General features: G+C 35.9%; 2 protein-coding genes across 5 annotated transcripts; one reads left to right on the top strand and one right to left on the bottom strand.

Moving 5' to 3' along the window:
- On the top strand, positions 1-3,902 carry LOC112527760 (protein TIFY 6B-like). Of its 3 annotated transcripts, none has more exons than XR_003070773.1 (8): positions 1-242; positions 590-628; positions 784-827; positions 1,334-1,524; positions 1,705-1,795; positions 2,549-2,846; positions 3,259-3,355; positions 3,618-3,902. XR_003070773.1 is itself a non-coding variant. In XM_025138547.1 (8 exons), exons 1-8 carry the CDS (start codon positions 173-175, stop codon positions 3,712-3,714), a joined length of 888 nt encoding a protein of 295 aa, XP_024994315.1. In that variant the 5' UTR covers positions 1-172; the 3' UTR covers positions 3,715-3,877. The 3 variants fall into 3 exon arrangements, 2 of the variants coding, with proteins under 2 accessions (XP_024994315.1, XP_024994316.1); XM_025138547.1 differs by having other exon boundaries at positions 3,298-3,355; positions 3,618-3,877; XM_025138548.1 differs by having other exon boundaries at positions 14-242; positions 1,711-1,795; positions 3,298-3,355; positions 3,618-3,877.
- Positions 3,902-23,458, bottom strand: LOC112527759 (mediator of RNA polymerase II transcription subunit 23). 2 transcript variants are annotated; one of them, XM_025138546.1, is made up of 22 exons: positions 23,164-23,458; positions 22,924-22,967; positions 21,069-21,168; positions 20,768-20,957; positions 19,974-20,629; positions 18,478-18,712; positions 17,126-17,343; positions 16,635-16,842; positions 15,034-15,311; positions 12,094-12,177; positions 11,295-11,389; positions 10,179-10,341; positions 9,856-10,101; positions 8,471-8,641; positions 8,202-8,315; positions 7,945-8,070; positions 7,527-7,675; positions 7,147-7,387; positions 6,323-7,073; positions 5,240-5,421; positions 4,475-4,578; positions 4,129-4,358 (listed from the first exon to the last, which is right to left on the bottom strand). In XM_025138546.1, exons 1-22 carry the CDS (start codon positions 23,341-23,343, stop codon positions 4,157-4,159), a joined length of 4,737 nt encoding a protein of 1,578 aa, XP_024994314.1. In that variant the 5' UTR covers positions 23,344-23,458; the 3' UTR covers positions 4,129-4,156. The 2 variants fall into 2 exon arrangements, with proteins under 2 accessions (XP_024994313.1, XP_024994314.1); XM_025138545.1 differs by having other exon boundaries at positions 3,902-4,358; positions 19,974-20,957.
- Positions 23,459-27,280: the final 3,822 nt, after the last annotated feature.

Here is a 27,280-nt window from a genome sequence, read left to right as displayed (position 1 = left end):
ACTGATGCTACACAGACATAAAAATCCCCTCCCCTAACTTCTCTCTTCGTCTTGGAAGCCATTTTCTCGCCTCATCTTTGCTCCGATCTTCTCGTTTTTTTCTTCTGGGTTTTTATCTCTATATATTTCCGGTTGTTGGGTCGTTTGATTTCTCCATTTTTCACCTTGAAAAATGGAGAGGGATTTTATGGGTTTGAATTCTAGAGCTACAGTCGTCAAGGAGGAAGCTCTCAAAGAACCAGGTATCTTTTCAAACTCATTGAAGTTGGGGTTTTATGATTCATTCGAGTCATGGTGCTGTGGGGTTTTCAGTTTTCATTTCGTGAATTTAGTGCTTGTATTGTTCTGATTTAATTCCAACTGGCTGTTCAAATGTAGAAATTAATCATTCTTACCTAATTAGGACTATCCTTCTCTCTCCAATTTTTATAGAAAAACGACTTTGAATTTGCTGCTTATGGTGTTTATTTTCAGAATCTTAATTGAACGATGATGCAGTTTTTAGGGGTTTTTTTAAATTCTTTGAAACTAATTTGAATTTGTTCACTTCGATTTTGGGGATCTTTACTATTGTTTTTGTGATATGTAGTGTTTTCGATAAGCTCGGATGTTCGATGGCCTTTCTCAAGTAAGATCTCTGCTATTCCATTGGAATTGCTATAGGTAGACCCTAAATGTAACCAAGAATCAAACATGATTTTTGGCACAAAATGTAACCTTATATCGGAGATAGAAATGAAAGGTTGAAACTAGTATATTGATGTATTGTTGTATCTTTGGCAGATGGTTTCGAAGCCTTTAACAACCACCAATTGGGTGAAATTCAGGTTCGAATTTTAATCATGTATATATATGGTTCAAAGAAATGAAAAATTGAGATACCCATTCATCTGTACACGAAATATCTTCAATTCCTTGTATATACATGTGCATGAACGGTTATTTAGGTGTCCCTCGGTTTTTCATTTTTTTCTGGGAGTTTTCACCTCACTCTCACTCTCTCTCTCTCTCTCTCTCTATATATATATATATATATATATATATGTGTGTGTGTGTGTGTGTGTGTTGGTGGTTTATAATGATTCCTTTTGGGCAATTTAATAAGCTAACGATGATTTGTTTTGTTTAATATCTCATATAAGTTTGTTCTTCATCAAAGATTATTGATATGGTTAGATTTTTCATAAAGTTTTGTGAGGTATAATTATAATCATGAATTAGATTATTGATGGATATATCTCTATTGGGTTGGTGAACCATTTAACTATATAGAAAAACATCGGTTTTAATAGGCTATTTTTCACTGCTTTTTGGTGCTTATTTCGTGCAACAGAGTGCGAATTTTCTACAACTTCACCATGATACCAAGCAAGCAGTTCCGGTTAGCATGAGTAGTCCTTTCTTTAGGCACCATCTTGCTGGTGCTTCTGTTAACCCACAGTTATTTGGCGGAGTTCCTGTTATGTCTCCTCATCTGGTTCTTCCGTCTACTGGCTCCTTTTTTGCTCCTACAACTGAATCATGGTGCGGCGGTTTGCTGTTTTTGCTTTTAAGTTCTATTTGTTGAGTTGTTTTCAACCAAAACATGCTTATAAACACTTGTAAAACGTACTAATTCTTTGTTAAATTAGCTCATGTATTTGTTCTTTTTCTTGAATGAATCTTGCCCCAAAAATGATTTAATAATTTCTTCGTTTATTGAAGGGATAGCTCCAAGGCTGCTTCTGCTTCGGCTCAACTAACCATCTTTTATGGAGGTATGGTTAATGTCTATGATGATATCTCCCCTGAGAAGGTTGGTTTACTCTTCATCTTTTTCTTGTTTAGTTGCAATCTTTATGAATAGATTAGGTATCATTTGGCAGTGCTTTGGTTTGCAGTTTTTGCGTATAATTTGTAAAAAACATGAATTCGGGTAGTAAAACATTATAAAAAAAACTTGTTGTCTCACGTTTGGCGTGTTATTAGACCGGGATAGGACAAGACTTGAGACATACAAAAATGCATTTTTTTGTTCCACCAAAGTAGGTGGAACAAAAACCTGAGAGATGGACTAGATTGGTAAATTACTAAAATACCCATGTCAAATTAAAACCCTAAAGCTCTCCATAATTATTTCACCCACCTACCTCACTCTCGAGCATCAAGTCCTGTCTCGTCTTGTCTAGTCCCTTGTGTGTACCAGATGCAAACAAAGAAAAATACTCTTTTTGACGTTAATGAGGATGAGTTTTTGGGCCTATACAACTTGATTTCTATCTTTTTTCCAGAAAATTCATCTTAGCTTTTGAAAAAAGAATGTTTTTGCGAAAATGCATCTTGATTTCATGATCATCACCATGTGGTTTGTGTTTTGGAAGACTTTAAACACAATACCAAAGTGTTCTTCATTTTGGTTGTGATATTTTCATCTTTTCCGTCTTGTTTATATGATTCAAGAGGAAACACGTTATTGTGGGTCCATTTTTGTCGATATTGAGGAAATAATCAAGAACCCACAAAACGGAAGAAATTGCACAAATGAATTTCTTTGGCACATCTTATCTAGGCTCAAGCTATAATGTTCTTAGCTGGGAAAGGGGCCTTCGTGGCAGCGGCTAATGGACCACAGCCAAGGGGGCAGGCACCAACGAACCCTGCAGGAGATGCAGTTTATATGAGCCAGCCAATTAGCACACAACCCTGCTCAGCCGTCTCAAGCCCAATGTCCGTGTCTTCACACCCTGTTCCTCAATCGACTGCTAACAAAAGCGAAGCAGCTAAAAGAATAGGAGGTTCAACCACTCCCGTCACACAAATGGATACTCCAAGAGTCATGAGTTCGTTTAGACAAGCGAGGCAATCAGGTAGTTATATTTTGTGATATGAAGAGGAGTTCGGATATTGCAAAATTTGTTTTCTTACAAATTTTATTTGTAGCTAAAATTACCAATATAACCTTTGTCATGATTACCAAACCAAACAGGCCTAGTATATCTCACCCAAAGGTGGAGTTTGGGGTTATAATGTACATAAACCTAACCTCAACCCACAAAAGTAGAGCTGTTGTTTTCGTGAAGACTCGCAGCTTGTGATTTTGTCATGATTATAATATGATAAATTCTATGGGTTTTTTTACCACAAGATTCCCTTGTGTTGTTATTCTTGAAGGGGTAGTTTAGTCATTTAGCTCGTATCCAAAAACTGTTATTAACGTGCAAATTTTCATTTCTCTGTTCATGTTCCTTTACACTATAACAAGCATCTAGCCATTTGCAGTTTAATGCGAGGACTTTGAACTAAGTTTATACTGTGCAGCCGTTCCTCAAGCGCGCAAAGCATCATTGGCTCGGTTTCTTGAGAAGCGCAAGGAAAGGTACATCACAACCTTCTCTCATTCACGGTTTATTCGCTCATGAGTTCTTGTTTGGAACCCTTTTGGTTCTCTTCCCACAACATTAACACCATTTTTGTTTGCATACCATTTGCCATAAAAATTTGCTCCAACTTCCAAACTTCTCTTTGAAACTTTGAAAGAAAATGAACTCTGTTGACCTCAAAAGTTTGACTTTCTTGGATTAGCACTTAATCATCAAGATTCGTTGTTAACTTGAGGTAATCCTGTTGCATCTCTACAGGGTGATGGCTTCAGTTCCTTACCGCCTCGGCAAGAACTCCATCGGCTCTGTTGCCAACAGCACCGCTGTTATAGCTGCAAGCGAGCAAAGGGTATAAGCGGCAATGCTGCATTGCCTTTGATTCCATGTAACAAAAGTTGAAATTTCTGCAAGTCATTAGATGTTGATTATAATCTAAACTCATTTTGAGATGCCAATATAAAGATCATATCATATCGCCGTTCTCTGTAACGATATGAACACCTGATTATGTTGTTTTATATCAATTGCTATCAGCCACTTTCCAGAAAATGTTACAAAAATATCATTCTACATTTGTTATTCATTGCTTGTTTATTAAACTTTTACAACAACAAAACAGTGTGAACTTCTCTAAACATTAAAAATATGGGTTTATAGTTGAGGATCTTTCTGTTTCTACTCGATCGAACTTTGACGGAGGAAATCTGGCCAAATTATAACGAAAACTGTACATTATACTGGAAATGTTAAGATCTATCCTAGAAACAAGAACCCTAATAACCTCAAAGGTATAATCATCAAGATGGACTCTGAAAGAGCTTCGGATGAGTAGCAGCATAAATAGAACCATTTGCATCAGTTTTCAGGTGAGAAAGAAGATGCTGCACATCGGTGCGCAAATCTTCAATGGCTCTTCCGCATAAAGCCAATACATCTGGTCTTGCTTTCGAATTTGGCTGTACAGGGCCTCCCTGACCTTCATAATGTATGATATGATGACTATAAACAAAGAAAAAGAGATATATAAGCACATAAAGTTTTCAGCGAATTGCAAGAATCAAACTGCATTTTTATTTATGTAACTTTGATCATACAAATGGCAAATCAAATCTTACAGGAAGTCAATAAGGTCGGTTATTTCTGATGCTTCGACGGGAGTTGAAGGCTGAGAGTTCCTCCCAAAGACGTCCACCATCATGTTTAAAAGCAGTTCTAGGGTCTGGAAAATTAGTTAAAAACGATAATGAGATGATAAAGAATTCGATCTGAATCAAGTTTTTTAGTTTCTAAATTTAGAACTAGACATAATGTTTTCAGTTTTTCAGTGTCATATTCTAACATGATCACTTCTCATGTGGATGCAGAGTAGCTATTTTCTCCTGTGTCCCATATGAAACTTAGAGATATTGCATAAGGGGTTTGACTATTGGTCAAATGACTTGAATGCCCTTCATTTATGACACAAACATCAATCTTATGTGCCCAAATTACTGACATCAGTCTGTTTATGTAATAACTAAAACGAACAAATAGATAATTCTAACTCAAAAGTTTCCAGAAATAGAATTGTCGTTTAAGGGGTTTGACTATTAGTCAAATGCCTTTAAAAGTTTTCAATATTGTGTACCCAAATCACTAACATCAATCTTTTTTTGTAAATGATGAGAATGGGGACATATATAATCCTAACTAAAAAGCTTTCTAGATATGGAAATTATTGCAATTTTGATGAGACCGAAGGGGTTTCAAAGATAAAGTTGAAGAAGAGATCATTTGAAGTCAGAAGTGAATTGTGGACCTTTATAGGAAAAGAGGTTGTGATGGAATACCCAGGAAGTAACTGGTAGAAAAGCTAGTGATACTTTTGTTATAGAAGTTACCTTGGTGAACAAATTGTGAGCATTTGCTAATCTTGGCAGCAATGGACCAATGATACGAAAGGCTATTCTCAGCACTGCGACTGATTTTATGGGACGTAGATGGTTTACCAGGAGATGTGTTTTATCTAACCATTCCTGTGGAAGATTACTGAAGAATGAATGAAGCAGAGCCACCACATTTCCTGGAATTATCATAATTATGCAACATAAATCAGAATCTGGTGAGCATAATTGTGGTAAATTAACTCAATGCTGGATGTTATGATCAATCATGACTACTTCTCATCCTCAAGATTCACACATTAGTTGAGATAATTTTAGAAATAATATGGACAGTCCTTCCAAAACAATGCAACATTTCCCTTTCCAGGAATGTTTCAATCCAAATTAGCTATTTGACCATTAAATAATCGTACTTAGTACCTGAAAATTCACACATGCTCGAGATAATTTTAGTAAATAAAATAAATAAATAATATACTCCCTCCTTCTGAAGGTACCTCTTTGCCCATCTACAATCTAAAAATACCCCTTAACATTATGAAGGGGTATTTTAGATATGATAGCAATAGTCGAACATTTTTATCAATTAATATGCTCAGTCAAATGTTGCATTTATTTTGGGACGTCTTATCATTTTCAACATCTATTATTCTCCATCGTGTGGTTCAATCTGCGTACTCCACTAATCGAATAGATGGGACCCATAATCACTTCCTGGTTTCTTCTCTTACCATGCAGCATAAAAGGAGAAAGTTGAAATGAAATAGTGACTACGAATCGACCCCAGAAAAGTAAATCATACTCCCTCCGTCCAAAATAACTGTCCACACACACAGTTTTAAAAATGAGCAACTATTACACTTTAATTTACTAAATGACAACTTTACCCTTATTAGAGGGAGTTACTGAATTTCTACATCTCATAATTAATGATAGAATTGGAAAGTGGACACTTACTTTGGGACAAACTAAGAAATAGACATGTGGACACTTATTTTGGGTCAAAGGGAGTACTATAAACAAGTTAATAACAAACTACAGGAATGTTAAAATAGTTACTGCAGCCACATTGCAACTTACCAATGACGGTGGAGGTATTATCTTGAGCAGCCCATGTTGGATCCAACAAAGCATAACCAACAGCAGAATCTAGCTCGCTAGTAGATCTCTTACCATCTGTAAGCCACCAACTCTCTTTGATCACACGTGCCGCCTCTGCATAAAGCTGTTTATGGAATTCGATAGGAAGCTGAGCCAACATGAGGCCACAAGCTTGGATCATCAAGCAAGACAGTTGCTGGCTTGCATAACCGCTCCGTGAAACAAAGTTAGAAGAGTTTAATCCCAAAACAGAAGTCTGTCTGTTTCTCCCTAATGAATCAGTGCTTCCCCCTGATGGGGAAGTTGGCAAAGTAGAACCTTGGCCTGAACTGGTCGAAGATCCATGGAAACCATGGTTAGATTGTGCAAGAGTTGGTTGTATGTGAACAATAATCTGTACAAGTGCTGTTATGATCTGTGCTGCTGATACGGGGAGAGAGAGGATTTCTATAATTGCGGTTTCAAGAATAAGTTGAGTATATGTGCCAGGATCTTGTATCTGATAGAATGCTTTTTGACCTTCAAAGGCGTTTGTGGACCCAGGCTGACCAGGTGTCTGGTTTCTATTAATGATGGTACGCAGACCGTTGCTTGAAGCATCCACTTTCGAGTTGCATTGAGGGATGACATTGTTCACGAGGTTAGATAAAAGAGATGCAAAGTACTCCAATGGTGGGCACATGGCATTTGACGAATTAACATGCTGTGGAAATGACTCAGAAAATGGCATCTGAAACAGAGTTTATGTTGAGATAGAAGGATGAAAGAAAGTAGGGGAAAGTTAAAAGGGAAGAGCATCTTACCTTTTTTATATCGAGCACATTCAGTATTCGGAAGATGAGCTTTGCTGGAAGATGTCCGTAGAAATACGCAAGTATATCACGAACAAATGTAACATTTAAAGGATAGTAATGAAGGAATGTTGAATAAAATTGAAGAACTCTATCAGCTGCTTCTGCAGCATCGTTTTCAATAAGCCTATAGATGACCAAAGGGATAACAGGCAGTAAACGTGCTGCAATATCATCGAAAAATGTTGGATACCTACAAAAACACAATATTTATACAGCATGAAAAATTGAAGAATGATGGAACAATATTTAAATCATCTTCCAGCATAGGAATTGATATAAAAGCATGCAAAAAAGAGGATATAAAAACACACGTCTTTTCAGCATATCACCTTTCCTTCCATGACAAATGATTGCCGAGAGCCTTTTGCAACTCAATACGCTTGAAAATTCCAGTTTGAAGCCAATGCTCAGGCTTGCCATGGTTACCAACATAAAACTTTATTCTCTGTTGAAGCTCTTGTCGTTCAAGCAAATTAACCTGAAAAATAATAACATTAGCAAATTAACAGCACAAAGTCATACTGGGTGCAATAACCGACTCTTTACAGAAATAACTTCAGAATAAAACGTATATAAATATTATATACTTCAAAAAAAAAACTTCAGAATAAAACGTCACTATGAAAGAGCAACGGAAATAACTTCAGAATAAAACGTCACTATGAAAGAGCAACGCAAATAACTTTCGTGCCATACAAACATACCGCCGCCATCAAAAAGAGGAACATAATAGTTACGGCTACATACCACAATTCGCAAAGCGTGTGGATCATCATCACGGTCAATTAGTGCCAAAATCAAAATGTCCAACGGAAGCAACTCATGGTTCCAAATGAAGTATGCTAGATTTGCACAAGCCTTCAATATAAGATCCTGATGAAGTGAAAGCAAATTGATTTCTTGTGACAAATAAAATAAACAATAAATACCACTTAACCAGAAAATGATACTGGATATGATCAAGAGACCACAATTCACACATAAACTAAGGTTCTTTGCCAAACCTGCAAGGGATGTCCATGCTGTAGCTCCAACTGCATATTATGAAGAAGGACATCGACCATAGCATATATATTTGCAGTCACTTCTTCAGGAGAAAATTCTCTCAGAACACGTCCCTACATTCAGGAGAGTGAGTATTTATGCAAAAATGGAATGTAACAAAAACAGAGTATTCGCCACTCTCAAGGGTCCCCAGTGTGCTGGTCCATGGTCATCATGGGGAAGGTAAATCCCAACACTTAAGAAAAGTGGAGAGCAAGGAACACTTTACCAGGTTTGCGCTATTAATGTTCTCAGGGTGTCCATGCATCAGTACCCATGCTCCAGCACATAGATATTGTCGGTGTTGAGGAAAACTGGTATTAATATAGGTCATGACGTAAGTAGGATTAGCTGATGGTGTGAGGAGCTGTGTACACTGAATAATAACAGTTTCTTCTGCCTGTGAATGAACATCATAACCTCGTTACTGATTGTACACATCAAAATTAAATAGTGCAAGTGTTTCAAAGCTCACTAAACCTTCAATTTTCTTACGAGAAAATTTCTGAGAACATGCATTAGCAACAGAAAAAATATAGTATTTGGGGCCTGTTTGTATAGCCAAAACATGGATGTTTTTACTTTTAAACTTGTATCATATAATAAGAACAACGAGAATATTATATACTTAAAAAAAACATCGAGAGTAAGCAACAACCCAACCAAACGAGCCCAGCATATCCCACCCAGGAGGTGGGGTTGAGATGTATCATGTATGCAGGTCTTTCCTCTACTACAAGGAGTAGAATGGCTACTTCTGTGAAGAACGCCGACTTGTGAAAAATTTGGGAGACAAAGAAAGCATGCCCAAAAAGTTTGAGAAGTTTGAAAAAGAGCCAAGAAATGAAAGGGGTGAACTCAAGACAAGAAAGGAAGAAAAGCTGAAATTTGAAAAGAAAAACCAAGACTAGGAAAAAAGCAAAGCAGATGCAAGGAAAGATGGCAAAGATAAAGGAAAAACCACACAACCCCCACTCTCTTAAGACTCACGTAACCTACCTGCCGGCTCTCTAACCCTATCCCATCTTCCTCTACCTCTCCAGCTCCTTTCCTCTCATCTATGCTAGCTACAAGCCCCCTAGTCTGCTACCCTAATCATGTGCTTCAAGAACTCCTATTAGAGGTCATGTCCTCGGAAATGCCTAAGGTCGCCAAAGGCATGTTCAATCAAATGAATACATTAGTTCCACCATTCCGAGGATAAAACATCAGACATGGTAATATTTGATCCCTAAATAAGTTAGGAATGTTAGGTCCATAACAAGAGGGTACTAAGAGCCTGGGCGCAGTCAGATAAAAAAAAATCATCGGTGGAAAATGACATTCACAGCCCAATGTCCTGCAAAGAAAGGTTACCTAATTATCTACATGCACAGCCTGCAACTCTTTTCCCATATCATCACCTCTTATTACTTTCACAAAAAGAAATCCAGAGAACAACCTTCGCAGGGTAATATTGTAAGTATAAAGCGCCAAGCCCAAGTTATTAGGATTTAGAATAACTCCTAAGTTGAGTTGTGCAATATAGAAGGAAATCATCTTATCAACTTAATGAAAGATTGAAATGAAGCTGAAACATGGTAGAAAATGCATGCCAAGTAAGCCAACACAGACCTGCTGCCATGCTTGGATTGCTAGGCCCCTCTTGTCTATCCTCCCAATCAAGGCATCACATAGAACAGGTGGAAAGTAACGGAGGGTCTTTCCTGACCAAGTGTGCTGGCTAGTGGCCAAGATTTGTTCCAACATTGTTTGAAGATAGAGAAGGTGTTCAGCATCAGCAATTCCACGAGTCTTGATGATAATAGCAAGATTCACTACAGTTATGCGATTCAATGTTTCTGTGAATTCAGTGGGACCCTGCACAAGATTCATATGCGCTTAAAAATGGTGGTTGAAGTTAAACGAAAAGAAATTTCCAGTTCCAGTTATCCCACCTTTCCTTCCTTCCTCACAAAAAAGAACTCTCTCAATGATAAAATGAGATTCATGCACAGGTTTTCTGCCAACCGAAACACACGATGATCTCCGCGCTTGCCTTTTAGAGTAGAGAGAATTTTGGTGACATCATACATTAATGTCTTGCTTTTCCCTTGGTACCTACAATGGTATGAAGTTTATATAGACAAATAGAACAAATTAAAAAGGAGCATAAGCGCACTAGATGAAGGGTGTGGTTAATTCCAAGCTAGGGCTCCATGAGCAACCTTGTATTCCTTTTTTTCTTCGTTTTCTGAAACACTCAACATACTTGTATACCCATGTCTTTAAACAGACTCAAACCCACAACTTAAAAATTCTGGAGACTGGATTGACTCCATTCGGCTAAAGTCCACTTGGTATGTATACTAGTGCTTGCTTGTGGATTTAAGGAATTTAGTAGTGCCTGCCACATTGTATATATTCTAAAGAGTATTACATGCCACATTTACATCACAAGGGATGAAAGGAGAGCATATTGTGTTGAAAAGTGTTCAGATGTTTTTTCTGCATCATTGGTTGTTCAATAATGCATATTGCATTAAGCATGTTAATCGCTTTGTGGGTAACATAGTTACCACATTCCCTGCAGAACATGAACAATCTTACAAGCTTTTAGTCTAGAATTCACCTACAAAGTGGACGTGGAACTTCATATGAAATAAATATTAATATTATAAAGCTACTTTATTACTGTTCATGATATCCTTTTTCTTTATGTATTTCTTATACAAGTTTCTCATCTTTCCTTCGATCCTCTTATCTTGATCAATGCAAGTGTTTTGTTATTAAACATATTGCAAGTGTTCTCCAATGTTGTACATTACTTCACTAGGGTTTGTATACATCAACAGAAGTCACTCTGTACCGACTAACATGGAAGAAGGAAGTAGGAGTATTATGATCCTCCCCCCTCCCAAATTCCTAGCTAACTAGCTCTCCCACTGGAAGTACATGATGTTAATGAGACAAATTAAATACAAAATCTTGTAGGCACCCAACTGTATATAAATGTGCTAACAGCCATCACTCTAATTGAAAATGATTAAGAAAGATGGAAAATTTTCTATTACCTGTATAGGGAAAATAAACGATAGTTGAGAATTTCAAGCACTAAAAGAGTAGCAGATGGCTTATTTAAGATAGATGGGTTCCTCTGATGGAGATGCTGCAAAAGTTAAGAAGAATTAGAGCATGATATAACAGGAGAAAAAGAAAAAGAACATGCAACGACAAACACAAAGTTAGGTTTACAAGCGTTGTCAGGGCAATGTTGAATGAAGTGACAAATTTTAGATTTCCTTTCAATAACATGGGAACTCTTTAACAAGAGAGGACTAACACACAAATATCCAATCAATAATAGCTGATCCAAATGTCTTACGCATTGGATACCATAAGTTAAAAAATACGAGAGAAACCATTTGGGCTGCAAACGCAGTCACTTTGGACAGATTCAGAAAGCACTAAGTGCATAGATTTATACGTTAAATGACAAAAGTGTCATCTCTTTTGTCTGCCATTTAAAGAAAGTTTGGTAGACAAATTAAACCAAACCAAACACACCCAGTTGTTAGATCAAACTTGGATCAATTTCTTGATCATGTGAAACACACTTTCCAAAAGTAATATTTCGACTCTATGAACACCTTTGGATTCAATTAGAAATAATTCCTCACTAAAGTTGCATTAGGAATAAGCAAGGACCTCAAGCAGACCAAGAAGTCTATATATGGCGAGGACCAGGAAAAAGCTAATGTCCATTAACATTTTTATTGGAGGTTTCTATTCTTGACAAGTGATTAACAGTTAACAGAGCCATGAAAAATATCGAGTTAACATGAATTTCAGGAAGCAGTGGAGGGAGCTTACACTTAAATGCGAACGGAACAACGAATGAGGTTGAATGAGCAGCAATCTAGTATATGTTTCGACCATCGCAATGTTAGGCACATGCTGATTCAGATGAAAAGGCAAAATATGAGAACATGTGAAAGATGTTTTAACTAGTTCATGTAAATTGCATGATAAAAAACTATCATTACAATTTAAGCAAACAAGCAGCTGGCTCCAAAGCACCTGTTATATAAGCCAGGTTTTATAAAAGGGAATACCATGTAAAAATCTATGGCACATGAAAAAGACTGCAATGGTACACAAATCAAATTTATCACCGACTTGATATCTGGGGATCATATTTTTAAAACGCTTAGAAACAATGACAAATAAATGTGGTGACTAGAGAAATGGTCATAAGTAAACAATAGATTTTTTTCCCAATTGTACACTGACAATCGACCGATAAATGAACTCAAGTATATTACTTGTGGAAAATCTAATTCGTGATCCGAATATCGATAAAAACTGCACAAGCTGAAATCTGACAACTGCAAGCAAATGTACTCTTTTGGTCAAAGAATGAAAACTGTGGTCATCTTGGTGTGGCTCAGCCTCTGGTAAAGCATGGTGCTGCTGGATTTGGAACTAGGCATGCCCATCAATCCTCAGCCTCCAGGTTATCGGGTTCAACAGTGTATGTTACTAGGACATGATCAATCAATGAGAGAGCAATCAATCAATCAACGCAATTAAGATTCATCTTCCATCACTGCCTTCAATCTCTGGCAATCTTCGACTCACTGAGCTATGCATAAAAGCTACCATCCTCCCTATCACCCCTTTATGTCATCCTGAACTGTCTCTTCTCAGTTTGTGGCTCCTCTCCACTACTTTGAGTGTTCGATACATATAGTGCATGTATCTAGACCTCTGTTTTTATATCTTTTTTGTTAATATTTTCTTCTTTTTGTGATAAGATGTTTGTTTCAATCTTAGACACTGCTCTAATGAACTTTTTACTACTATGCTTTTAGTTCTTCATCTTGCAACTGTCCATCATAAAAGAAGAATTCCTAGAGCAAGACAAACAAAGAAACCAATAATGTTAACGGACCAAATAGGGTTTTCTGAGCGGAATTTGGTCGGAGCGGGTATGATTCTGGAGGTGGAAGCATGCACTCGTCACCACGTATAAAAAAGGAAACTGAAGGCTATGCTGTTGCATATACTCCCCATTACAGCTTGAAGGGAATATGCGGGACTTGTAAAATTCCATGTAAACTGTTCAATGTAACATTTGTTGCATTAATTACAAGGTTATGTCAAATTTATTAAGAGTTATGGGGCTTGTCATTATGCTGAAGTTTCACATGAGATGTTAGTCTGATCGCCAGAAGTAGCAACCGAGAGAAATAAACTAGTTAATGTCCCACTTTTACCTTGCGTGGAATCAACTAATAAAAAGGAGTTCAATTTTTCATTTGCCAACTTGATTAAAGATGTTAATCATGTAAGTGGGCCTCATGGGGGTGGGGTCCAAGACATAACTGATAATGCTCATGTGTGTGAATCTATGGTTCTATTATGTGGTTGTAGCATATTTCAAGGTGAGTCCTTTCCTGTTTCAGTAACTTGCTTCTTCAAGCATCAAAAGGACAAGGACAGTACCCTCATTCACTTCTCTTTGTAATAAGAGCAAATCTCATATGTAACTCTAGCTCAAAGAACACTTCATCCCTTATTCCTGATAAATGCAAAGCGTGCCTTCACCCTTGTAAGCAACCAGGAAATGTTAAATTGCAAAGATCATAACTCCCACCATTCTGCTTTCCTTTATTTATGTTATTTTGCCAGCATCGCTTCATGGAGTACAAGATGCAAAATCTGAGTCCATTTCTTCGTTACAAATTAAAGAAATCTTCTTAGTACTGGACCAAGTTCAGAGAAGAGCGAACAAGTTATTAAATTAGTTGAAGTAGGAGTATGAAGAAGAGATCTCCATAATACCGCTATGACCTGTATCGAACTGAGAAGGGAAGGCGCAGAACTGAAGCTGCATAGAGGATGGTAAGCTGACATACCTTAGTTGATGCAGATGACGGTAGGTGGTGGTGTCAGCAGCAGCAGTTGTGGTAGATCCCTAATCACATCAATCTCNCCCCCAAATAACTGATCAAGACCTAGAAGTTTTTACTTTTAATGTCCCCACCCCCAAATGAAAATTGTAAATCGCCACAATGTATGGACCCTTAAAACCTTGGTCTTATCTCCAATTACTGAAGTTAACCATGGCAAGTTTTGTTACTTATGGACTGAATGAGCCTAGATTTAAGCATGAATTAATTCGTTCAGATGTTAAATGACCCCAAGAAAAGTCTCCTCTAGCCAGGCTCCAACTCCCCTTTCAATGGTAGCTCCATATAATATGCTTGTGCAACTAAAGTTTTACATTGAAATTGGAAGCACAAGGCTATGATCAATAGAAGGCTTTAGATGCTGATTGATATAGAACAAAATGTTATGGCGTTACTTGAACTTATTTGCTATACCTTGGGTAGTGTTAGTCAAATATAGTAGGTTGGGTACAACTGACTAATGCACTAGTACAAGTAGGTGATGCAGGGTTAGTAAGTAGGTGGATATTAGTATACATAAGGGGGCTGAAGGTGAGGAAGGCATCAATCAGTTTGCAAATTGAGTTTGGCAAAAGCCTTAGGAGACCTCCAGCAGTCTCAAAGTGCTGGAATACTTCTGCAATCATTCGATTTCAATATCAAATACAATTCAAATGTTCTCATGGTTATGGGCATATGGCGTATGACGTTTTGTCATGATATGTGCACTTGACAAACCAAATATAAGTTTCCCCAACCTCCATCACTTGCACATAAATATGAGAAACTAAAAAAGAATAATATTAGTATAACTCAAAATGAAGAATTGAGCGATTGGCAACAAAATCTTATGGATTACCTCACCAGAGAACATAGCCTCTTCCATTTGAAAAGCCAGCTTCAGACACAAGTTAATTGAAAATCCTGACAACAATGATATTGGCACAGGGTGAACTTCTCGCATCATTGACATTCTCTCATTCGACTGTAGATTTGGTCCTGGTACTTCTGCATGTCCCGCAGATGTTAACCAACCCATTACTGTGTCAGAAGCAGGCTGGGCCATTGTGTAGGACACAACCCAAAACATCCCAATCGACCTATCATCCAGATTCATGTAGTCCATCATATGATCCCCTGGAAATAAGATACATTGGTGAATGAGAATAGCAATGTTTGGCACTTATAAGTGCATTATATATGGGACAGTGTAAAAATATGGATTGTACAATACAGAAAAAGGCCAACAACCAAGTATACGGAAGGTCCATATGCTATCATATCAGGAGTGTCCTGGTAAGGAATCCTAGTTATACAAAGTCGAGGGGCCTAACAGTTCTTTTTTGAATTTGATGGTTAGACTAGATAATATAAACTACTTTGCAAATACATAAAGCTTATGTTATATTTGAACAAGCATTCATATCAAGAATCTGATTAATTGACATAAAATATTTGAAATATATACAAACCTGCATATTAAGAATTGTTTGGTTCACAAAAGCATAACCTTGTTCAAATATCATATGTAGGATGAATGTCACAAGTTGATGCACCCCAAGTAGGGTTGTAGTAGTTGATAAATGCAATCAAATGTATCCACTTCAACATACCAACTTTAATTTTTTAGTGTAAGGGTTAGTTTAGTTTGTTGAGCAATAGAGTCTGATAACCTGATGTTTGTTTGCCACAATGCTTGTGAAAGTCCAGGCCAGATTGCAACTTTTCGGGCCATTCTCCACGTATGTATACATGACATCTAATAAGACTCATTGTAATAGCAAAACCCTAAACAAAATTAGTTAAGACTCGTTCGTGTGGCTGTGGACGTGGGTCAAATCATGACTAAACCATGTAAACCTATGTGTCATTGTGTATTCTTTACTTCATCTTACACTCTAAGCTTCATAGTCCAATTCCTGTGGGTACGATACTTGGATCCTTCACACTTTATTACTTGTTAAAGGCGATAGCTTGACTTTGTGTACACTTGCATAATTACATTGCTTGTGCTAACAAACGTTTGAGTTGTAAATATTTACAGCAGTGAGCCTCAATGTTATTCTGAAACTTCACAAATGAGAGATTCTGTTAGTGGAAGCAGGCTATGATTGAGAATATGAGCTTTCTTGGAAATAATGATACTTAGTAATTGATCGAGTTACCAGCAGGAAAGAACATTTTACAAAATAAATGGGTGTTTGTGGTCAAAGAAGAAACCAATAATAGCAAGAAGAGTTCACAACGATAAGTTTGAATACAGGTTTAAAGTTATGATTCTTGCCATCATAATGAGTAAGATATTTTGAGATGTTCTGAGAATCAAAAATGGTAGGTTGATACTTAATACTCATTTACACCATTGAATGAAGGTCATGAAGCCTATACATAGAAAGAACTGTGCAAAGAATATATAACAAAGGCTTTAGGCAGTAATATTTGTGAATAAGAGATATATACCTTTAGTTGCTTGCCTCCACCATTCATCTATTTGCTTTCCTTTCTGAAGCTGCTCACTATTCAAATATTCTCGGGTCGAAGAGTTCAATGACCATATGCGAAGATTCTGACAACTGCTTATGAAATCAAGCAGGATACTTTGGGGATTATTAGGATCAGAGCTTCGATCTTCTTTATGAAACGACAAAATTTTCCTGGTTGTTTCCACCTACAATCATACGTCCTTTATGAGTAAAAAGATTAAAATAAATTATGTCTATGTAATTGTAGGAAAAATAGCGTTTGTGGAATCTTGCACGATGAATAGTGCTTTTGTCACTCACAAGCCCCCTACATGTCCAGCTAGTGGGCCCCAGGTGTCGTGTGTCGTAAAACATCTTCCACAAACACTACTGCCTGTATGGATCCCACAAAAGATCCAATATGATATCATTATGACCCTTATACAAGATTAAATTACATAAGAAAATAATGGTTATATCAGACGCAACCTTTCTAGAGTCTGCATTTAAAGCATGCATTACGAGTTCAACCCGAATAATCTGTGCAAGCAACCATGTGACATGATTCGTCCTAAGAATCTGGTGATCATCCTCGGCTAGGCGTAAAACTAACTTGTCCACAAAATCAACAAAATCTATGCAACCACTTTTCACAAGGAAAAAAAATACATCTGAATAGATAAGCCACTCCTGCCAGCAATTTATCTCTGCATCAATGTGAGGTAAAAGTAAGGTCAAAGCTTGGAATACATTTTTCAGGAATTTTCCACTATTTACCATGCTACGAGTATGTATGAATGAATATAAAAATGATAACGAAAATCACATCCTGACTCCTGAGAAATTTACAACAGAGCATGATAAAGGAGATGAGTATATGATAAAAACAATATTATAGTAAACAAACAGAAAGACAAGAAAGTGTCAAGTACTGTTCCGTGAAAGAAATTAATCGGTTGTGGGTGTAGTGAATCTGGATTGGTTGTTTTCACTCCTCAGATACGACCACCCTTTATAGTACAAAGATACCAGGTGCAAGTTTAGAAAGGACTCACAAGTATATCTACTGCTCTAAGTTAAAATAGAGATGTTGACCTAAAAGAGAACGCATGTATTTGTAAAGCTTTACAATTCGTCATATGCTCAAAACCTATATATTCCTGCAGAAATATGTGTTTGCTTCTGGAGGTTTCTAGAAACCGTTAATGATGAAACAGAAGAACCCAGTGCAAGGCTTAGACAGTAACCATCACACACAATCAACCAAAAACTATAAGAAGAAATAAAATTATGAAAACTATGCTGAGAAACCCTGTAATTCCCCTAAGCATGCAAGTCCACACATCAGTGAGAGTTTTGTTGTTAAAACCATTAGTGGCCTAAGTCCAAGAACACAAGTTTTATATAGCAATTATAAAACAAGATCATCATACCTACAGTCATGAAAGAAACTTAAACTTCAAATAGAAAACTCTTTGACGGAATTGACCAAAAATAATATGGTAAATAGGTAGCAAATAGAGCACCCCTGACCTAAATATCCTGAATAATGTATTTGTTAAAGTCAATAGGCATTCAGTCTGTTATTCTGTTTATTACAGAACATACTCTTTAGTCTCTACACAGGAAACATCATACTAGAAGGTGTGGAGAAAAATTGGTATTTGTGAACACATCAAATGAGAGAATTTCATATCAAGTTATCAAAGTTCACAACTTTGCAATCCAGTCATGAGGTCTATAGCATAAACAGCAGCTCAATACATAGTTCATAGTGGATATCATCATAACAACACAAGTTGCTGCATAGATAGGTTAACAAGGTAGCACAAAAAACTTGCCTGAATTTGTCAACCTCAAGAGTTCAACAATCCTATCAATGTTTGCCTCACGGATCATGTCTGAAGTAAAGACAGCACCAGGAGTAGGTCCTTGTGGGTGTTGTCGGTTACAAGGTGCCACAAGAAGCACACGCCTCCACCAGTCAGGCGCTGGAGTACTACGAAGTGCATGCCTGATACAGCGAAGAGCTCTCTCCCAATCCAGACTTCCTCTCTGAATACATAAAGCAACATCCTACACAGGTAACAGGTGACAAAATTTTAGGTTATCTTAACCATGTCATCCGGACACACCATTGCAAACATCATCCAGTGAGTTACGTACATCAAAGCAATAAATTATTGAAATTCCTTTGAGGAATAGGCAAATTGTGTGTTATAAAGGAAGTTGATAAGATCTTACAAGCTGTTAGTAATTTAATTTCTATAACAACGAGGCTCCCTTTTAATGCAAGACTAATGCCTGATCAACTTCAATCTGGTAAGCTAGATATTGTAGTCTTAAGACCTTCCAAAGTGTTGAGAACTAAGCCCATAGTTCAGAATCAATACCGTTGTCGTAGCTTAGATCTACATTCCTGGAGGGTTTATATCTACAGTCATTCATACTAGGTTTAAATTGCCGACAATGTTATTATTTGTCCAGATTGTAGGTAAATAGTCATTGTAAATAACACACGTACACTTGCTACCACTTGCCTTTTCTCTTTAGAGGAGCGTTTAAGCTTAATAGGAAAATGCTAATTTCTATTTAAGTACTCCTTGATGAGTTGTATAAGATATGGTGTGTAGCATCTGGTAAATTTAATAGAGATCATGACACTTTGATTAGATATTGTTGTCAATCTCAATCTCCACTAATATTTAACTAACTCGGTAAAATTGATATGATTATTGAGAATGGAAGATTCTGGCGGTAATGGATCTTAACTATCTTATCACACTGCATGAATGATTGGCGCTGCCAAGCTGCCCACTTGTTTTTTCTCTTTAGAAGAGTGTTTAAGCTTAATAGAAAATGCTAAAAAAAAGTTATTTAAGTGCTCCTTGATGAGTTGTATAAGATCTCGTGTGTAACATCTGGTAGAATTAATAGAGATTATGACACTTAGACATGGTTGTCAATCTCTAACTCCACTATATGTTTAACTAAGGCAGTCAAATTGTTATGCTCATAGGGAGTGAAAGATTTTCACAGTAATGGATCTCAACCATGTTATCACGCTGCATGAATGATTGTTGCTGCCACATGGTTAACTCAATAATTAAATGCACGACTAAGAACTCCAGAAGGAGTATTATCCTCCAAAAGTAGGTGATGAGATTTTCTCCTCATTGATTCTTTCCCTGATTACTTGTGTTACATCTCTTCAAAGTCAATCAATCTTAATGATGTGATCCTTTACCTTCTTAATAGTACTTGAAAAATCTATCAAGTAAATGTAAATTAAAAAACCCCAAAAAATTACAAATAATTAATCAATATAAGTGATCACCTCTCCATGCAGCGGTTCTCCAAGCACACTTGGATATGTAATAGGTGAATATCTCATATTTATGGCTGCTTCACCTGATATATTGGTTGTAGACTGAGATAGAAGCCGCTGATTCCCAAATGTCGGGCAGTGAATATGTTGATCTAACATTTGCATGTGCATAGCCATCATATCTCTTCTCCTGTGAATCTCCAAAATAAGTGTGAATAGTGCCTCATCATCTGATATATTTTGTAAAAACTGCAGTCCACTTCGTACTAATTCATAAAAGGGAACACGGCATTTGTTATCATCAACCAAAAGCCAAATCACATCTAAACAACTGTGTAGCCATTCAAATAAGGCCTTATCCCGTTTCCATGATTTTATTCCATCAACCTCATCGCTCCACTGTTGCTGCTGGTCCCAGTTAACCAGCCAATTCATCATGTGGTTGAAAATATCAGCATGAGTACATGGTTTTAAATTGACTTCTAAGGCAGAAAAGATAATCTTGCAACACAACTGGCGCAAACTGCTTATAGCGTTATCTCTTGTTGACGTGTTACTTCTTGCCGCAGAATGCTGGCCCGTGTTTATATCTGATGATTTTACAGGTGATAAAGCTGTAGATGATGGTTCATTTGCTGATTGAGATGGGGATCCAATTCCATGAACTGAAATCAAAGGAGATGCTGGACTTAAAGCCTGAAAATTGGAAGAACTGGGAATTGTGGTAGATGATGGTAACATTCCAGTTTGTGATAAAGATGTAGAAGAGACAGCAGGCTGTGGTGAAGCAGTAGAGGAGATACCAACTGACATCTCTGCAGATGAAACCGAAGACAGAAGAGATGGTAGAAAGGTGTCCCAGTGTATGTAACCGATGTTGTACAAATTACGCAAAGCAAAAAGAATAAATTCTGCCCTTGGTGCATGACCACTACACTGGATAACCAGTGAGATAAGCACAGATTCTGACACAGTTCGTAATTGTTCCCGGTCCTGAAAAAGAAGCTCTCAACTATCAATGGTTACACTTCAAGCAATTTGGGCAGCGAAATCGAAACAAAAAAGAGTCGTAAAAGTTTATTACAATTTATGTTCGAAACTTACAGGAAATTGATTAAGAAGCTGCTCAAAATCTACAAGAAATTGTTCATTGCGCGGAGGAAGGTCTCTGTTAAGAGCAGTAACTCGCTTCTGCGTCTTGTTCCTGTAGTTAATATCGTCATCAACGTCCACATATAAGAACACTCTAAATACTCATGGAAATGGGAACATGAGATAAGCAAGAGAATTGGTTCGCAGAAAAAAAAAAGGAGAAAGAGAGATGTAGCCGTTATTAAGAGGTACAAGTTTTTGAAGTATATAATATTTATATACGGCAAATGAACTCACACACCCTCCTCGCGTTTGGTGAGGTTTGGACCCCTGACCTCCTAGGAGGCCAAAGGCACTTTGGTAACAGTCCAGTATGAACATAACAGTCTAGTATGAAGATAACGGTGATATTGTGGATCTGAGTGAGCCCACAGATCATGTCCTCCAAGAGGTTTCACTGTATGGTTTTTTCATGCTCCTCCCCTTTGTGAAAATCTATGGCAAGCCAACTCAACATTTATACTTTTTATGGAATAAAAATGTGAGTTGAAAAAAGTCTCTCATCATTATTACGCACTCACTCTTTTGAGAAGGATAAATGTCAAAGTCTAATGGTCACTTTGGTGGTTGCCATAAAGTTACTCCATCACTTTACTTATCTTTTTAAGTAATGCTTGTTCATGTCTCTTTTCTCATAAATGTTCTCTAGAAGCAGATTCAGGGATAGAAACAAAACAAATGGTTTTTTATGGAGTTCAAAAAACTTCCAACAAAGTTATGGCCTCGAACCATCAAAGACAACATGCGCATTACATGTCAAGAAGATCCGATTGATGCCTTGAACTTCAAAAGATAACAAACTGTGGAATTACAATTTACAGGCTTCAGTAACAAAATGCACATCTTGTCGAGGTTTAGGAAATTCTAGTGGTAAAAGGCGCCAAGGCGGTGTAGCAAAAACGTTTGGTTAGGTCATACAAGGGATGTGTGAACTGAAAACATAACACTAACTGTAGCATGGCTGAGTAGTTACGAGAGCTACAGCATGTGAATCTCTAACTATACGTACATACAGATACCAAAGACTCAGATTCCCTTCTTTCTTTATCCAAAACTTTGCACATAAACAAGCTAGAATTGGTTGATAAAAGAATTCATATAAAAAATGTGCATTATGTTCAATGTATAGAAGTCGTGAAAGTTTAAATACCACTCAACAAAAAGCAATTACCCATTTTTCTTAGCATTGTTATTCAACTGGAGAATACACAAGCAATAAAAATGTTTACGATCTGTTAACATTTAAAGTAACTACTGCCACCATAAACCTAGTACTTTCCAAACACAGAGTTGGCATGAATTCATTTAAGTGCCTTCCATAATATATAGCTTAGTTACCAGTTTCTTTCCTTGAAAACTTCGAGTCTTTAGAGTAAAGCATATGACCTCGAAAGTTACTTGTAACACTTGTCTTGGAATGGAGTAAAACACAAAAACTTGGAAGATCCTCACTCAAATGTCAATAAGTATGATTGATGTTCATGCAGTCTTTTAAGTTTTTGTGTTCATTTGCAAAGTCTCATGCTTTATTTTTCGGGTCTAATTAATTATTTCAGGTGTAAGAACTTCCATTAAGCCTGCAAAAACTTTGATATTAGCCAATAAATCCTTTGATATCAGGTGTATGAACTAGGGCATTAGCCTGCAAGAACTTCAACATCAGGTTAAACCAACTATTTCAACCAACGAAACTACATTTCACTTCAATTGACTAGACAGAAAAGTACTTTCGATCACAAAGCTTTACTTCTTAGAAGGTAACTGAAATTGAAATATCAGATCGAAACTTAAAAAGGGTTTAACTTACGGAGGTTCTCGGACTAAATCGTCTGACTTTTCGCGGGCACTTCGCTGCAAAATTTAGAGATTTGACAACCAAATTTTCAGAGATTGATCAAGACATGAAAATTGAAATGTGTGTGGAGATGAAAGCATATGAAAAACAGCAAGAAATTGATTATTCTCAAATAATGAACATCATCCTTTTCAAATAGCAAAGGAGAAGGTTTTTTCAATTTGGTACAGAGGTGGATAGAAAGTAGCATACACCGAGGTATAGATTAAACAGGTCGATTATAGCTGGTCGGGCCGGATGGAACTGAAAAGCCCTGGCGGCAGCAGCTCGGTGGTGGCTCTGATCCCCCATGTCTGCCGGATTTGGTGATTGAGTGGTGATGGTTGTTAAAGGTACCCCACCACCACCACTAGCTGTCGGAGCTCTGAACATTAACAAATCAATTGGAGTAACTGTATGCCTATGACGTCGTCCCCAAATTCAATTGCATCGAATTCGCAGTGAAAGAGGGGTTTTAGACTCTTAGTCGCACTGACTTGTTTGCTGCATTTAGTCTCCGACGCCTTTTGCCTCCTATTCACGGTGGCCGGTGTTTTATATTTCAAAATTGATCTATTTTATATATTTAATATATGTATCGTTTCACACGATATTTTTAAAATATTTTTTAATTACTTGTTTGAGTTCTAAATGTCAAAAATACTAGCAGATCTCAAGTATAAATCCAAGGAGAAATAAAAAAAAATTGTGGCCATGGAGGTTCAAATGTGGTGACTCCGAACTATCTGCAAAGCAGGTGGTCGCCCTGAAATTAGTCGGCTCGTATAGCAGGTTGGATATCCAGGTTAATAAAAAAAAATTTAATTTTAACTTTATAACTTATTATTATTATACTATAAGGTTACCCGTGCATTACAGTAAGATATATCTCGATTTCAATGTTTTATTTTACTTTTTTGGTCTATGTCGATGTTATAATACGAATTTATATGGTTTTGAGCAAACAATAATGTTTTCTTGATAAAATATAAATTTGAAGATATCATAAACATTACAAATTATATAAATCTCATTTTTTGTGTAATTTTTTTAATTCAATTTTTTTATTATAATTTAATTTAGGTTTGATGACGAAATAATTTATTTTTGGTTTAATAATATAATTCTTATAAATATAATAATTAAGTATTCTGTTAGAACTCAATAATTATTCTAATTATTTTTGGATTTTATATTTAAAATAAGAATTTTATCATGTATTTGATTATATTTATCTACGGTTAGTTACACAAATTCAAACATGAAGCTTAATAAGTTATACTTATGTACAATCTACTTGTAATCTTGAATTTTAAGTAATATGCATCCATAAGCATTACTTCATGTATAAAAGATGATTTTAAGAGTTTTTGTCAAATGTTTTATAATATAGTATAGATACACAAAGATTCAAATAAGATTGAGAAAAAAAAAAGTAAAAATACACCTGCGAGAAAATGATTCACATGTGAGTTATTGGTAAAATGGATAGTAGGTTTACATATACGTATTTATATATGAATAATTGGTAAAACCTAAAAAGATAAAGAGATGAAAAAGTTCACATATACATATTCAAATGTACCCTTGTTTTTCATACATTATTGACTCATTGTTACATAATATCAAGTGCATTAATCTTAAGTACTTTTATATCACGAAAATAAGAATAAGATCTCAAAATATAACCAACATGGACTTTTAATTCTAAGATTGATTGTTCCGAAAAAGATTTTTTTAATCCTAAAAGTTTAAAAAGGTGATGAAAAACATTATATGTGGTTAGACGAAAACCCAAGTGATTTATATTTATTTACATAGAGTGTTACTCCGAATAGCCAACATTAATTGTGACCCCAAATTATGTCAAATTATATATTAAAGGTATATCATAGGTTATTTTTTTTATGGTAGAATGCATTTAGAAGCCACGTAAAAATGATACTGTATATAACATTAATTTATAAACAATTATTGATTGGTTTTGTATCTAGGAATACTTTGGAAAAACATATTAATTTATATAAATTATTAATATTTCTTGAATTCAATGTTAGTTGTGACAATAAAAACAATATATTGAAGATTTTTTCATACTTATCAATGGCCCTTTTTTACATCTCGTACAGAGCATATAAAATGCCGGGAACGTGCCCGACCGAGAGTCTTACTCGATAAGTGTGTGTGGCGATACTTTCCCAGTAAGTGAGAGTGACGACTCTTACCCAATTAATGCTTATCAGATAAATTGTTGCATATGACACTATTTTGATGGACTAGAATCTTACTCGGTAAGATAAATAACATTATTGAATTTTAACGATAAACGTTTACCAGATATACATTTAGGTAAACTCCCCTTAAATTTAATCTGGAACAAGAATACTAATGAAATATTAAATTAAACTAAATAAATAAATAAAAGATGGCCCCTAATTTAGTTCCATTTGGTTTGGCCCAACTACTTTAATACATATTAAGTCGAATCAGGGGTGAGCACGGATCCAGATAAAAACCAGAAAACTCAATCGAGTTAGGGGTTAGCCAGAGTCAGATGTTTTTTTTTCCTTCAAAAAGTCAAATCATATCCAAATTGAGCTACTCAAATTATCGGAACCCGTTCAATAACCTAAAAATCATGAATTTAAATATTACAGTTGCCACAAGCGTGGTGATAGAGAGGATCGCAAATATTTCACTTTCATTGGCTTGTGAAAAGAAACGGTACGAACATTACAGAATTGTCCTTTAAGTATCAGTTGTTAAAGTCTCATATTGGTTAGACTTGGACCAAGTATTCTTTATATAATGTTGGAACCACTCTTATCTTCTCAAGGGATCTTTTGGAAAGTAAGATGAAAGTTCTACAGATTCTCACATGGTATCAGAGCCAAAACCTACCATTCTAGAGAGTCGATACTCTGGGGCAATCTGTACTCTTCAAGCCGTCACTCGTCTAGTTCCCCTTTCAACACTTTGGAACAATATATGGCCATCTAGCCTCTATTGGAGGGGTTTGTTACAGACCACAATATTCATCTTTTGGAGAGGTTTCTATTTATTTATTTATCTATCTATAAATATACATACACACACACACACACATATATATATATAGGAGGTTTACTTTGCAAACCATGTTATTTGTACAAACCGTACAAACCTCATTCAACCAATCATAATTTTTCATTTTGTTCACTTTTTTGTAATTATGAGAAATTGATTAATTATTTTTATTGTAAAAGGTATTAATCATGGATATTATCATCTTCATTATTTTAATTTTAGAGAAATACATAAAACAGTTTCATTAAAGTTTCATTAAGTATTATATGAAACAATTCATAACCATATATGATACAACTTCATCAAAAAAAGTATTATATTAAACAATTTCATAAAATTAAATAATTTCATGAAAAAATTTCATAAGATTAAATAATAAAATCGACGAATGAAGGTGATTTGTACAAATTGGATGATTTTTCATTTGACCACTCCTCTCTATATATGTATATACTATAATAACACAAAAGAAAGGTTGAAGGCGATATCACACTATAAAAAATTTGAAGGTCGCCATCACCTTGGCCAACGATGCACCCATCATTATCATTATCATTATCAATCACCTCTTTAAACCTCAAAAGTATTTGATTCCTTTTTCAAATTATCCTCCATTTTATTTTCGAAAATATTTTTAAAAGATTTGTAATTTTTGATGTGTTTGGTTTATATGATTTCGAATGAAATTCAATTTTTTTGTGAATATTTGTTTGTTTCATAAATTTTTATTTGTTTGTAATGATAAATTGCATGTGGAGGCAATAAAGAGATTAGGGCAGATTTGATAAAAGGTTTGGGCTAGTAAACGATTGGAATCGATGGTATTTAGATTTGAAATGTCAGTCATCTCCGATGGATTTATAAATCCTTCGGTTGTGTGATTTTACTTAAAACCCGAAATTTCAAATCTAAACTTTCCTTCAAACCAAACAGCCATGGTTATCATTTGACCTAAATATGAACTTGGAGTCTTGAGGATTGATTGATGTTGATTATATATATATAGACTTGAGATCATGTGAGACCAATGATTTTTCGTGAGACCCGTAAAACCAATTCTCAACCTTTGGATTAGATCTACAATCGTTAGATCTGAACATTTATAAATGTCACGAGACTTCTCAATAATTATAGAATTGCCACCGTGCAACTTTAGACCATTAGATCATTAGTTTATAAAGTTGATCAATGAACATAAATTGGTCTTACGGGTCTCACGAAAAAGCATTGGTCTCACATGAACCCAACCCTATATATATATATA

This window comes from Cynara cardunculus, assembly GCF_001531365.2.
Source record: "Cynara cardunculus var. scolymus isolate 2C chromosome LG 15, CcrdV1, whole genome shotgun sequence".
Taxonomy (NCBI): Eukaryota; Viridiplantae; Streptophyta; class Magnoliopsida; order Asterales; family Asteraceae; genus Cynara; species Cynara cardunculus.
This window is presented reverse-complemented; position numbering and strand designations above follow the sequence as displayed.

Excerpts from the sequence above, each read along its gene's own strand:
- LOC112527760 (XM_025138547.1), top strand. The coding sequence starts at position 173 with ATGGAGAGGGATTTTATGGGTTTGAATTCTAGAGCTACAGTCGTCAAG. Across the intron at positions 629-783 it reads TGTTCGATGGCCTTTCTCAA|ATGGTTTCGAAGCCTTTAAC; the intron begins GTAAGATCTCTG and ends TATCTTTGGCAG. Across the intron at positions 2,847-3,297 it reads TAGACAAGCGAGGCAATCAG|CCGTTCCTCAAGCGCGCAAA; the intron begins GTAGTTATATTT and ends TATACTGTGCAG.
- LOC112527759 (XM_025138545.1), bottom strand. The coding sequence starts at position 23,343 with ATGTTCAGAGCTCCGACAGCTAGTGGTGGTGGTGGGGTACCTTTAACA. Across the intron at positions 22,968-23,163 it reads TGTTTAATCTATACCTCGGT|CGAAGTGCCCGCGAAAAGTC; the intron begins GTATGCTACTTT and ends TAAATTTTGCAG. Across the intron at positions 4,359-4,474 it reads ACCGACCTTATTGACTTCCT|TCATCATATCATACATTATG; the intron begins GTAAGATTTGAT and ends CTTTGTTTATAG.